This window comes from Vidua macroura, chromosome 5, assembly GCF_024509145.1.
Source record: "Vidua macroura isolate BioBank_ID:100142 chromosome 5, ASM2450914v1, whole genome shotgun sequence".
NCBI classification, from domain to species: Eukaryota; Metazoa; Chordata; class Aves; order Passeriformes; family Viduidae; genus Vidua; species Vidua macroura.
Window position 1 is genome coordinate 25067664 of NC_071575.1, and position 12790 is coordinate 25080453.

A 12790-nucleotide genomic window follows, 5' to 3' on the forward strand; every position below is an offset into this window, starting at 1 on the left:
GGTCGATTTGGGCTTTGCCACAGTCTTACAAGACAACTCTGGTGTCAGATTCGTGTTTGGTAAAAGTAGCTGTTACACTTTTGGGAGGTGCACATCGCAGTTATGTGGCAGCCTTCTTCATCTTTTGGCTTTCCAAAGAAGGTCCCCTGCAGCAAACTTCTTCTCAAAAGAAGCTTCAACCAAATTAATATAACTCTGTTCAACAGATTGAACCAACGTGAAATACTTCATAATCTCTGGGTCCAGGCTCCCCCAATGAACCGAACCAGCCAAGGAGAACAAAATGAAAATCAGTTTTTTAACAGGTATGATGTTTCTGAAACAGATGGTGATCATTTCAGATTTTCCTTTTATTGCCTTATTTTCTCTTTTATTCTTCATCACATCACCAGATCTGTAACCAGCCAGCTGGTTGCTATCACTTTTCAACAGCTGGCAGAGACATCAGGGGCACGTACGTCTGGCCAGGGCATCCCACAGCACCTCTGCACTTTGCACATTCCACCAGCCTTTAGAAATACTGTTGCAATTCATTCCTAGCCATAAGGCATTTTTATTAGTCAATCTAACCAGGAAAACAGAGAGGGGGGCACATGGATTTGATTTACTGTTAGCATGATAATAACAGAGTCATGTCAATAAGACAGTCATTTGTATATGAAAGCTACAGGGGATATCTACTCTGGAACCTCAGGTTGGGTTTGGACTTTTTATTCCCCTGGGGGAGACATAAATTAGTGCAAGATTGCAAACTACAAAGACCACAGACTGGAACATTCTCAAGTCTCATAACACCTCAAAATCTTTGTCCGATTGTCAAAAAAAAAAAAAAAAAAAGTAGTGTCAGGGGAGGTGAACTATACCAAGTATAGAAACTTGACGTGTTGATCTACACTGCCTTGGGTATCAGTTACTTCCCATCCATTCTGATTTGCCAGTCAGAACATAAAACCTGCATAACCTGCCTGAGTTTCAGTTCTTGGTGGGCAAATAAACCCCAGCTGCTTTGTGTTCAGATTGGCTGAGAGTAACAGGATGAAGAAAAATCTAAACAATATGGTCCCTGTAAATATTTGATCTGACAGTTATCTAATAGCAAGAGTAGCCCAGAGTCCAAATTTCTTTCTTTCTGCCAAAGAAGAGCATTTGGGGTTAGGGTTTTCATGATGCCAGGGGCTTTGCTGTATAAATCCTGCCAATATGCTATTTGGCACATAAGAACAATTAGCTTCTGATTCTGCATATGCACAGTGCACGTGGATCTTTGCACTATTCAAAGGCATCAGAGTCACATTCCTCTAGTTAGATGTGGCCCTCAGTATTTATCAGTATTATTATTCCCCTTATTATTAGCATCCAAACTAAAAAGTAGAAGGCTGGATCATATTCACTATAGGCAGACACAATAGAGACTTTACTGTTCACAGAGAGCAAACAGAAGTCGTGTTGGGCCTCTTGTCCCACAAATGTTATGAACTAGAAAGGAGGGAGAAGGAGAAACAATACATCCCTAACACAAGAATGGCTTCTCTTCCAGAGGTCAAGTCCCTGAATAAAACCAGGAAAAGCAGACCGTCAGAAAGATGTTTTGTGAGAGGATTTGTTTCCACCACCTGAGAGTGCAGCTGTGCTATTCCTGGGCACAACTTACCAAAATGAGCAACTCAACAAGATATTGGCCTGAGGCTCAAGTTTATGCACCAGTTTTTACATTAGTGTTTTGCTTTGCCTTATGTGAGCACACTTGCTTTGTCCAGCAACAGAAGGAGTTTGCAGAGACACTCCTAAAATGCCTTTGACCAATGTGCACAGACTAACAGCAAATCAAGGAAACCTTAATGGCTGGACTGTCAGATCTTATGTCCTAGTGGGACATGAAAGATCTGCATGCCTGAGAGTGACACTAGAGGATTTTCTGCACTGTTCTGCCATGCTATTACAAGCTCTGCTTTCTGTCTCCCTTTGTTTGAAAGAAATGCCTCAACACAAACTCCACTTCACAGGTTATTTAGGACAATGCTACTTTAACTGTGCTCTCTTTGTTAATTTTTGTGTTCTGTTTTGTTTAAATGGTTTGTTAATGGAGGAACAGATCCCTAGCATACTGATAGGAGATGACAAGACTACTGCAGCACCATCAGAATAAATAAAAATCAATAGGTTTTCTGCTGGTGTTGGCTGTAAAAGAGAGTAAAGCTATTTATCAAGTCTGACAAGGGGTCCAGAACTGCAGGATCATCATAGGCACCACAGCAAAAAGAAGAGGAACAAAATAAGAAATACTAAATAGGAAATCAAGGTTGGTACAGCAAGATCACTAACATGTCAGCTTGTTTCAATAAGTAACAGCTGAGGAGAGCATGACAGGAACACTGGGAAATGTTTCTGTTATTTAGAGACTCTAGGTATTATAATTCACCAATTCCTCATGAATTAGATCTTGGATCAACTTTCAGTGATTGGTGGTGTTCCCACTTAACAGATAAAAGTTGTTTCATGTGCAGAGAATTTAAGTAGCTTCTGTCAGATCACCCACAGGCAGTCAGTGGCAGAGCTGGAAGTGACATTTCTTGGGTTTCCTGCCTCCTGTCTCTCATTTCTCATTCTTAGTGCTCCCACTGCAGTGGCACTATGAGGTTTATTCAGGGGTCTTACTGGAAAGAGCTTATTAGATCTGCTACCAACTCCAGTGGCATCTCACATGGGATGCTCCCCAATCTTACTGCAGGATCAAGCTCACAAGTCTATTGCTTTATTCAACACCACTACAGTATTTGTGTTCCATGTTATCCAGAGCCAAACCTTCCTTCAGCTGAAGTGAATTCCTTTAGTAATCTTTACATGCTTGTTAGAAAAAGAGACTTAAAAAGGGAGAACACCCAAGACAAAGAAATCCATGAAAGCAACAGTGAAATGGTGCACAGCTTTTAAAGACAAATTGAGAAAAGAGAAAGCTGGAGACAATGTCAGAAACTCTTGAAAAATGTTACTAAAACAATTCTATGCAGACACACAGAAATCACTACCCAACAACTCTATAATCTCTAGTTTCAGTTCATTACCTGTAACTTCGAAAAATTCAAAATTTCTGGAATCACCTTTTCATCATTTGCTAGCTGGCTGTTGGAGATATTTGCCATACTACGGGGAAATTCCTCAAGCTCAGTGAACTTCTCAGTGACATTACACTGCTTCTTTGAAGTGACAAGGGCAAAGCTCGCCTCTGCCTACAGCCCCAGGTGCCTCTGTAGAGCACTGCAGGTTAAATCTCAGCAACACACATTAGCTCTGTCTTGAGTCCTGTCCTCCAGCAGCCAGGCCAAAGTGGCTTCTCACTTGTCACTCTTGCTAGCCCTGAAACTGTCCTTTCTTGGGTTTCTGAAATGGAGATATCAGGAACCTGTGTCTCTGAACTCTCTGTCCCTTGGTGCATCTTTTGTCTGAAGTGATTGCTATGGGGAGCGCAAGGAGTTGTTAGCATTTATTGCTCTGTCACAGGCTAACAGCTCCCAATTCTCTCAGAGCATCCAGACAGACAAGCCTATGTTTGGAGTGGCACTAGGGGCTGCAGCACTCAAGGGGAACCACTCTCCAAAGACACTCATGAGGTCTGCAGTCTCTCCAGCATCACCGTGGACTCTGCATAGAGGAACAAAGTTAAGGCAGTCATCCAGAGTGAACAGAGTGGAAGACTTTGGTGTGGGATTTTGTCAAAGAAATTGGTATCTTGGAAGGAGAAATAAGGAATGTCCTAGTAATATGTATAAATATACATAAAATATCATATCTAGGTTCTTATGCAATAAATTAGCACCAAATTTCTGTTTGTAATTCACAGCAGAGAGGAAGGGTTTATTATAAACAGGATGTCTTGCAGATAATGCTGGATACTCTGTAGTATGGCCAATACTAGAACATGGCATTTTTGTTTCCATGCTGCTGTAGGGGTTCTGAGAGAGTACCAAATATGGGAGAGTTAAAAAGTGAGATCATAATTAATGAGCATTAATTTCCTTTGTGAAGTGTTGGTATAGCTTCTAAATTAAGCAACAGCAGGAAAAGCACATGGGCAAGGACTTAAGTTGCATTAACTTCAAATCCCAGGATTGCTAACATATTTGGATAGAAAATGAAATGCAAGGCTGAGGAGCACATCCATTCAACAGTGGTTCTTAATCTCACATGGGCTTACTGCAAATATCTGTCTGTGTAGGGATGGACAGACTTCTGGTGAAGGCGTGGGGGAGAAAAGCAAAGTTGAACCTTTCAGGAAGACCTGCCCCACTCCTCTTTTTCCCACTTGCTGTTGAATGGGAGGAGAAAGTGACAATTTCCAGGTCACCCTAAGCCCATGCACAGTCACACGTCTTCCCACAGAGCTTGGAAGAGGCAGCATGGGCAAAGCTGATTATCAGGCTAAAAATAAATATCTCAATCTTTGCAGGCAAGACAGCTACCAGGCACTGGCCAGCCCTCCATTTTACCTCCTACCATTATTCCTGCAGTCCACCTCCACCAACAAGCTGTGCAAAGGGAGTGCCACGACTTCTCCTCCCAGCCTGGTTGGATCAGCCAGACCCTGCAAAGCTGTATATGCCCAGCCCCAGAGCAGGATCCCTGAGGCTCCACTCTCTTGCCCTCACTGTGCTCCTCAGCCAAGCCTGCCCGGCAGGTGCCAGCAGAGGTTGCTCTCCACAAATTGAAGGGAGTGCAGCGTTATCTTTTGTTAGTCCACGAGCAACGAGCCGATGACCTGCAGTAAGGCAGATTAATTTCCACCAGCAAAATGCAAAACTCTCCTCTCCCCACCATGCCATGTGCAACTAATCGCTTGCATATTTAAACACCCTTGCCTTGCTGAAATTTCGTGATGGAGTTGGTGACAGAGCAAATGTCAGGGCGCATAACCAATGGCATTGTCAGTCATGATTAATCAGCATCTCCGCCAGGCTCGCGGCCAATTAGAATTTACCATAATAAGGAGGTGACAGCCGGTGTTGCTAGGCGACCGCTGTCTATAGAGCTGGGAGAGCCAGACACATTTAGATGTTACTGTGGATCTCGACAGCGGCATGTCAAAACAACACAAGCGTCTGCCCAGTGGAAAATTTTACAACCCAGGACTGGGCACCGGAGTGAGGCATGATTCCCTTTCAGAATAAAACATAAAAAGGAAGAGGTGATTTTTTTTGTTGTGGGGTTGTTTTTTGCAGTTCTCCTTGAAAGAAGACTTTAACCAGTCAATAATTTATATACATTTAATTAAGAGATATCGTATCACTGGAACAGGATTTTGTTACTGGGTAATGGGTTCCCATGGCTGAGCAAATGCTGATACATTTATAGAAAATTAGCAGCAGGTCAGCACAGAGACGTTTATTTTCAGTCAGAGGTATTTATCTGGCAATGACATTCTGTTCCAGTGACTTATTTTATTATATGAAAGGATTAAAGAATAAAAGGAGGAGGGAAGGGGAAGAAGATGGAGAAATAAAAACAGACTGACAGCAGTTCCTATGTTAACATGAGAGTTGCTGACTCTGCACATCAAGAAAAGCTATGTTCCAGCTGGGAGCAATAACCTTTCCTGGACTTAAGCTTACTCCTAATAGGGCAGGGGAGAGGAAGCGGTAAGGGTCCTTGAGTATACTACACTTTCATGGACAAACTGACTTAAACAGAGGAAGACAGATAATCATATCTTCAGATGAGATATTTGGATTTTCACCAGTCTATGATCTGCCATATGGAAGCTCTGCTGCATGTGCTCTTCAGGTCTAAATAAAGTGGCACAAAGTAGCAGGTTTTACCTATCCTTAATATGGACCTACATAAAGCAGATGCCTGCACAAGTCTTCTAAATTATGAAAGCAGCAATGTCTACACCTTACCTCTTTCAGTTTGGTATCGCTGAAGGCTGGGGTCAAGAGGCTCCGCACATACTTCCATCTGTCATCACGAAGACAAAGGATGCTATCAAGCATTGGCTTGGATATCAAGTTTGGTTTCTAAGTTGAAAGAAAACATAATTCAATTTTAACACAAATGCAACTACAGCTACTCAAGACTCTGGAACTTGGGAAGATTGCTCAGGAATGGCATTGCACTGCTGTCCCATGAAGAGAGGTTCAAGTCAGTCCCAAACACCAACCTAATATGGATGAGGCTGGAGAAAATTTCTCTTTTACTGCACTCATTTTCTCTTTGGCTTTAAAAATCCTGGACCAACTCCTTTCTCAGACTGCTCTGATTCTGATGTTCCTGGTGTTCTCCTGAGATCGCCTTCACTGAACCCTGGCTTCTTCCCTATCTTTCTAAGGCAAGAGGACTTGTCAACACTCCCTCTCCGTGTGACATGAGTGCCAACGCACCGCATGCCGGTGTTGGTGGGGGACACAATTTCTGGTGACAGCTGGTATGTCAGACTGTTACATGCATTTTAAAAGTCTTCAGAAAATATGTTCATTAGAAAGCAAGTCCCAGTCCTTACTCTGTTTATAAGGAACACACTCACTAAAACATTGTGGCCTGTCATTCTTACAGCTGCAGCTGTTGGTCAAATATAGTAGCTAAAAGCACTGCTCCATGAAGTTCTGTACCAAAATGACTACTCTGAAACTACTAAAGCTTCCCCGTCCTCTAAGAAATTCTTGTCCAGAAAACACTGACATTCACCAAGGAGTAAAAGGATATAAAAGACAAAAGAGAAAGCACATCAGAAAACAACACACTTCTGCCTGGAAGAAGAATCAGGAGATGTCCAGTCCCACAGCACAAAATATTACATTTTATACTATGTCAGAAGATGTTTCCTAATTGTTCCTGAAGACCTCCAATAGCAGAAATTCAATAACCTCCCCTCTCAAACTCTTCCAGTACTGTACTACTTTTACCATGGTAGCACAATCTCTCTCTGCTGGAACTTTTGTCTTTGTGCTGTCCAGGCATAGAAGTCGGGTTATTCTCCCTATCTTTGTAGCAGCCCATACATACAGAAGGCTATAACAACCACTAGACATACCGCAGCCATCTACCCCACATAACAGCATTTCACTCAATACATACTTATCAGTTATGCTATCTAGGACTGTTTGCTCAGTGTTGGTATTGCTCCTCTGCATAGTCTTGCTGATTTACTTCTTTCTTAAGGTACAGTCCCTGTGACCCAACATAGTACTCCAGGCAAGAAAGGATTTTACTTCCCCTCCCGCACCCTAGACATTCTGCAAGCTATATTCCTCTCTATTCACCCTGGAATATTACATACCACAGCATGGCACTGTACTCATGAACTGGTTTGTGGCTGCCTGCAACTTTCAGACTTTTTTCTGAACAATCACCCCCTAGGAAGTTATTCGCTGGCCTTTATCCTTAAAGCTGGTTATTCCCCAGAGTCATATGTAGAACATGTCCCTTTGAACTACGACCATTCCCTTTAAGATTATTTGTTCAACTGAATAACACCACCTCGAATTTTAGCCCTTTCTTTCATAGCGTCTTTCATCCTTACCAGCTTTCTACATAAATTGTTAGCATACTCAGTGCCATCATCTAAATCATTAACAAAATTACAGAACAATTCTTGCAAAGAAGTCACCCTGTGCTCTTCCCTTCCCTTCCAACAGTGGAGTGTTCCAAAATACATTTCAGGCATTGTACAGCAATGTCCTCCAGAAAAAAACACTCTAAGATTGGTGGGTATGGTGAGGTCTACACTTCTCTGGTTACCAGGAGGTACAGAGACATTCATTTGTGCATGTGAGATCTTCTGGATACTGCAGCAGCAGTACAGTTCCCCATGTTATCAGTAGAAACAGTATCCATTTTACTGGCAAACAAACCAATGATGCTTTGACCACCCCAATGCCATCTGTTGATCCCTTTTGTCCTCTGACCTTTCCTTTCAGTCTTTCTTTCATTACTACAGTACATGAAAAATGAATTCTTACAACCTCTTACACACTTGGATACTTTAATATCATTTTGTGCCTCACTATTTCTGATTTCATTGCCACTACATGCTATTTTCTTTATCATTTTTCTTGGAAATCTGACCTACTTTCCACTCTCTAAAAAAAAGAACTTCTCTTCAGGAGCCATGAAGAACTGGCAATTTAGCTATGCTGGTCTTCCACTGCACTTCCTCAACTTTCCTCCTTATTGGAAGAGCTTGCACTTAATATCATTTCTTTAAGGAGCTGCCAGCTCTCCTTAACACCTTTTTCCTTTACACTTGCCAAATTCTTACTACACTGCATAAGCTTGTAAAATGCAGAAGCCTATTTTATATTACAAACAGGCTAATGGGATAGTTTAACATTCTCAGCAACACCATCCAGTGTAGTAAACTAATGTCACTGGAACAACACTACAAACCAGTTTTGAGCAAAGATGAGCAGCTTTCAAGTAGAAAAGTATATATTAAGCTGAAGGAAGAGATTGACTTAGGTACTGTCATCAGATGACTACTGTAAAACAAAATAAGGGCACTTTTAAAATGTATGTATAGACTAGTCTATTTGGTACAATAACAGGGAAAACCTTGGACAGGCTGTCAGAGTTGAAATATCTTGGACTATTTTCTCTGACTAGCCTCTTTAAATAAATAATCTGTTTTCTAACTTGTCAGTAGGTATCTTTCCTGAAGATCACAAGGGCAGCTTGAAAGACCATCACTCAGGGGAGCGCTCTGTCATTTGTTACAGATATTCAAAGGCTCAGTAGAATCAGAAGAGCCTCTAGACAGTTGGATGATGCTTCCCAGCAGAAGCAATATCCTGTCAGAAAGTCCTGTATGCTACCCTCTGCTTCACAGTTCTTCTGTGCTGCTAGGGCAGCCATTTACACTAGATCTTGACTCAGCAGGTCACTAAACGAGTATTCCTTATATCTTCAGTCTTCATTTCAAACCCTGACACCCAGATTGCAGTGCTCCTGAGTGCTCACTGAAATCAACAACAGGGAAAGTGCCTTGATCCTGTGAAATGCATTAGTCCAAGAAATCAGGTCATTGAGTGCAGCCCCCAAATTAGCAAACACTCTCAGACCTGTGTTTCAACCACCAGCCTTCACTTCTGCTTTATAAAGTGGCTATATCACATCACCTCTTCAGAAATGCTAACGATACATTAACATTTCTGAGGCACTCAGAATGAAATAGCAGAAATACAATGAAAGAGCAGAATAACAATTCCCACAAGGAAATGACCAATTTTGTCTTCCAAGCAAGGTTTAAATAGCATACAGAAAAAAAAAGAAAAAAAAAAAGAAAACCACAAAAAATTACAGGGCAACACTTGGAAAAGTATTTTGCATCAGTCCCAAACTGAAGGCTGCCCAAACTGTGCACTCTATAAGACAAATCTTCTTTGCAAGACAAAGCTCCACTTAGATAATAACAGATGTGATATAAATCTCACTGCATTTGTCTTGAAAGCAAATTCCCTTCCTAAAACCAAACATTCACCCTAAAAAGTGCTCCTAATTGCATAAAGACTGTATACAGCACATTCACAGAGGGACCCAGTTACTGAACAAAAAGCCTGTTAACTATAATATTATAACTACAACACTAACTATAGCATTGCCTTTTTAGCACTCTACTTTATGACAGTAATGCTCCCTTAACATAATTTTGGTGTGCACAGTATTACATACATATAAATGCTGCAAGGAGGGAAAACTAGCTTTGGCCATAAATTATTTTACTCTGCATCTTTAAAACTGGACAGGCAAAAATATGTTTGTGTTTATTGGAATACCATCAGCATGACTGACAGTGTATAGCAAATTTCATTTATCAGGTTTTCCTTATTATTTCTGCAAACACTTTCCTCCTAATTGTATAACCTGTGTTACAGGTTCATATAGCAGGAATGAAAATGGATTTGGTATGAGAATGAGCCTGAAGTATCTCAGTGAAAGATGAAGTGTCATCTCTTTCCAAATGGACAAAGTACTGGATGTATCTAAAAAATCTTGAACTTATAAAAATCACCAAATAAATTACCATAGGAGGCAGCTGTAATATTTTCAGGGGCGGTATTTTGGTTTTTGGGCAGCAAAGGAGGTTATCTTTAAGTCAAAGGCAATCAGGATCATGTTCCATCTAGCATAATCTAAATACTGAACAACTGTGCGGCGTCGCACTCTTTCTCCCAGGTCCGGGGCAGCTCCAGTGCCCTCTGGCGCCGCCCCCGCCCAGACTTCCGGGTCCACTGCTTCTCTCCTGCATGCTGCAGCGGCTGGCGTGCCGGTCGGGGTCTGCCGGGTTCTTTCGCCCACACGAGGGTCCGAGGCAAAGAGGGAGGAATGTCCAAATCACCCACGAAGGAAAGTGGGAAGGCTTTATTGTCTCTGAGAGCTGCAGTGGGGGGGTAGCGACCTGCGCTTCCCACTCCACATGGGGGAAATGGCGCCAGAACCCGGGAGGGAGTGGGATGATACAGGGGATGTGATAGGGAGGGCAGACGCCGCCCCTCCAATCTGTGCGGGTGCCGCAGTGATGACGTAAGACAGCGACCAACCAGGGAACCGCAGGGGCGGACACTGAGCCTCGGGCTGAGTGGGATTGTGGGGATGGGGCGGCGGACACAGGGCCAGAAACCGCGGGGGGGTGAACAACACGGGGGAAGCACGTGGGGGGTACACCGGACTCTGCTAGCTAACACAAATGAGAACCCCTAAAACCCAATCCCAGGATGCAACATAACTGCTCTGTGCTTCTTTCTCCTGTGTAATCAACCATTTCTGGTACAGCAATGCTCCATTAAAACTACTGGCAGCATAGTAATTTCTTGCAGTGTACCTACCAGTGCTGCTGAGTTCCCACAATCACAGACATACCATCAACCACAACAAGGAAAATTTGATTGATTTGCTTGCAAACAAATCCTTTAAAACACCACTGCTTTTAAAAGAGGAAATAAAATAATATTTGCAGATGAGTGGCATCTCTGCAATTAATGCAAAAATTCCCTCCCCTTATAAGGTGTTCCTCAGGATGACCCCTCAGACCCAGTAATTGGCTTGTTTGTCATGAGTTCAATTTAGCTTCCTCTGTGTTACTAAATAATTCAGGCAAGTGAATCTTTGGCTCTGAGGCCAAGTGGAACGGAACACCCCCTCTCCCCAAAGTTAAATCCCTTTCCCAAAAACAATGGAGATATCCAAACTGCTTCTGGTCATGGTACATGTTCTTCTCTTGAACCGTGCCCATACCATGCCTGGGAGACAACTAATCAATATATAACAAAACTGTGCTAAGAAGCATGTCAAATGGATATCTGTAGGACATAATCATGCACTAATATCCTGACCCTGTATCTTGGAGTAATACTGTAGCCTTCTGTGATTCATACAGTATTTGTTCCTTTCCCAAGTTTGTCACTAGGAGGCTAGACTGAACCTCAGGCAGACAGCAATGACTGCCTAGAGCAGAAAGAAGGGTAACAGCACCTTTATGTTCCCTTAGACACCTCTTCTTATTTCTTTGGCAGAAAAAATGAGGGATAAAGTTTTCCCAGCAGAAGGCAGTTAATGCAGCCATGCACTCTTTAAATATTGTGAAGAGATGAATCTTCAAAGAAGCTAAAGGGTACTTTTAAAGACCTTTAAAACACACTCACCTCCACAGAACCAGCTGCTAATCTTCTCCATATGCTTTGACAGCACAGTGAGAAACAAAATTCTATAAAAAACAATATCTCAGACACTTTGTTATTTTAAACTTAGACTTAATCATAGCCCACTCCTAACAAAACCAATCAAAAACAATTTACTTTTACAGGAGTCAAACATCAGTACTCAGTCTGCTCAGATTCACAACAAGGAAATAAGCTCTAGAGCACCCAAAATCCCAAATCCAAACAGTAACTCCAACACTAATTCTGGCATTAAGTCATCCCTAGCAAACAGCATTCGCCTTCATGTAAGCTTTCTTCTAGTCCTGCAGGACCCAGCTTTGACTGAAATTCCATGTCCACACTCCCCTGAACTTTAGCCCCAATCTCAACCCAACAACCCACACTAATGAGAGCCATTTGCTCCTCACTCCTTCAGCCTTTCTTCAGTACCCATGGGGACTCCAATATCCAGGTTCCTTCCATTTTCCCTTTTAAGGGAAATTTTTGGGGTATATTCCCAGAGTGAGGGGTCATCTTTCTCCTAGCCTTCATGAATGCCATGCAGTTATCTGTATTTGCTCTAGTGGGGGATGGCTTTTTCCCAAGGGCAAGTTCCAGAAGCAATGAGCAGGCAGCAGTGCTTGCACATCACTGGGTTGACTTGTTCATCTTCCTATTTTCAAAAAGGGTTGATGTCCTTTTCTTGCTAAAAATGCCCTTGTGATTAGGCATTACCATCCTGTTTAAGAAATTGCATTTTTAAACTAAATTTAATGAAATGAAATGAAAGTTAATAAAAAATGAGATAGAAAGTTTGTAGCTTGAAGACAAGACACTATCCCCATACCTCAGACAGGAATTATAATAAAATCTCTTGTTAAGATTACTCATTCAACTCCCCTTGACTGACAGGTCATCACCACCAGTTCAGCCAGCAGGTGGAACCAGTAAACCCATGAACTGCCCATATGGTATTTCATCCAGTCAGTGGCAGTGGCGTGACACTTAACAGATCAACATAACACTTGCTCTTAAAAGAAGCAACAGAAAAAAAAAAAAAATCCCTGAGATATCTCCAGGAATACATCTCACTAAGCTTGCAGTAAGTGGATCATGAAAGTGGGAAGGGAGGAGATGTCTCCATATATTAGCTTTAAAAACTTCCT

The 12790-nt window shown here is 42.1% G+C and overlaps 1 protein-coding gene across 5 annotated transcripts in view; it reads right to left on the minus strand.

Annotated features, from left to right (window-relative positions):
- The window catches only part of TBXAS1 (thromboxane A synthase 1), a 229573-nt gene that overhangs the window by 93953 nt on the left and 122830 nt on the right, over window positions 1-12790 (minus strand). For 4 of the 5 annotated variants that reach the window (XM_053978547.1, XM_053978551.1, XM_053978549.1 and 1 more), the window contains one exon: window positions 5892-6008. The exons of the other annotated variant lie outside the window; for it this stretch is intronic. In XM_053978547.1, coding sequence (XP_053834522.1) covers window positions 5892-6008 — 117 coding nt within the window. The remainder of the gene's footprint in view (window positions 1-5891; window positions 6009-12790) is intronic. 5 annotated transcript variants of the gene reach the window in all.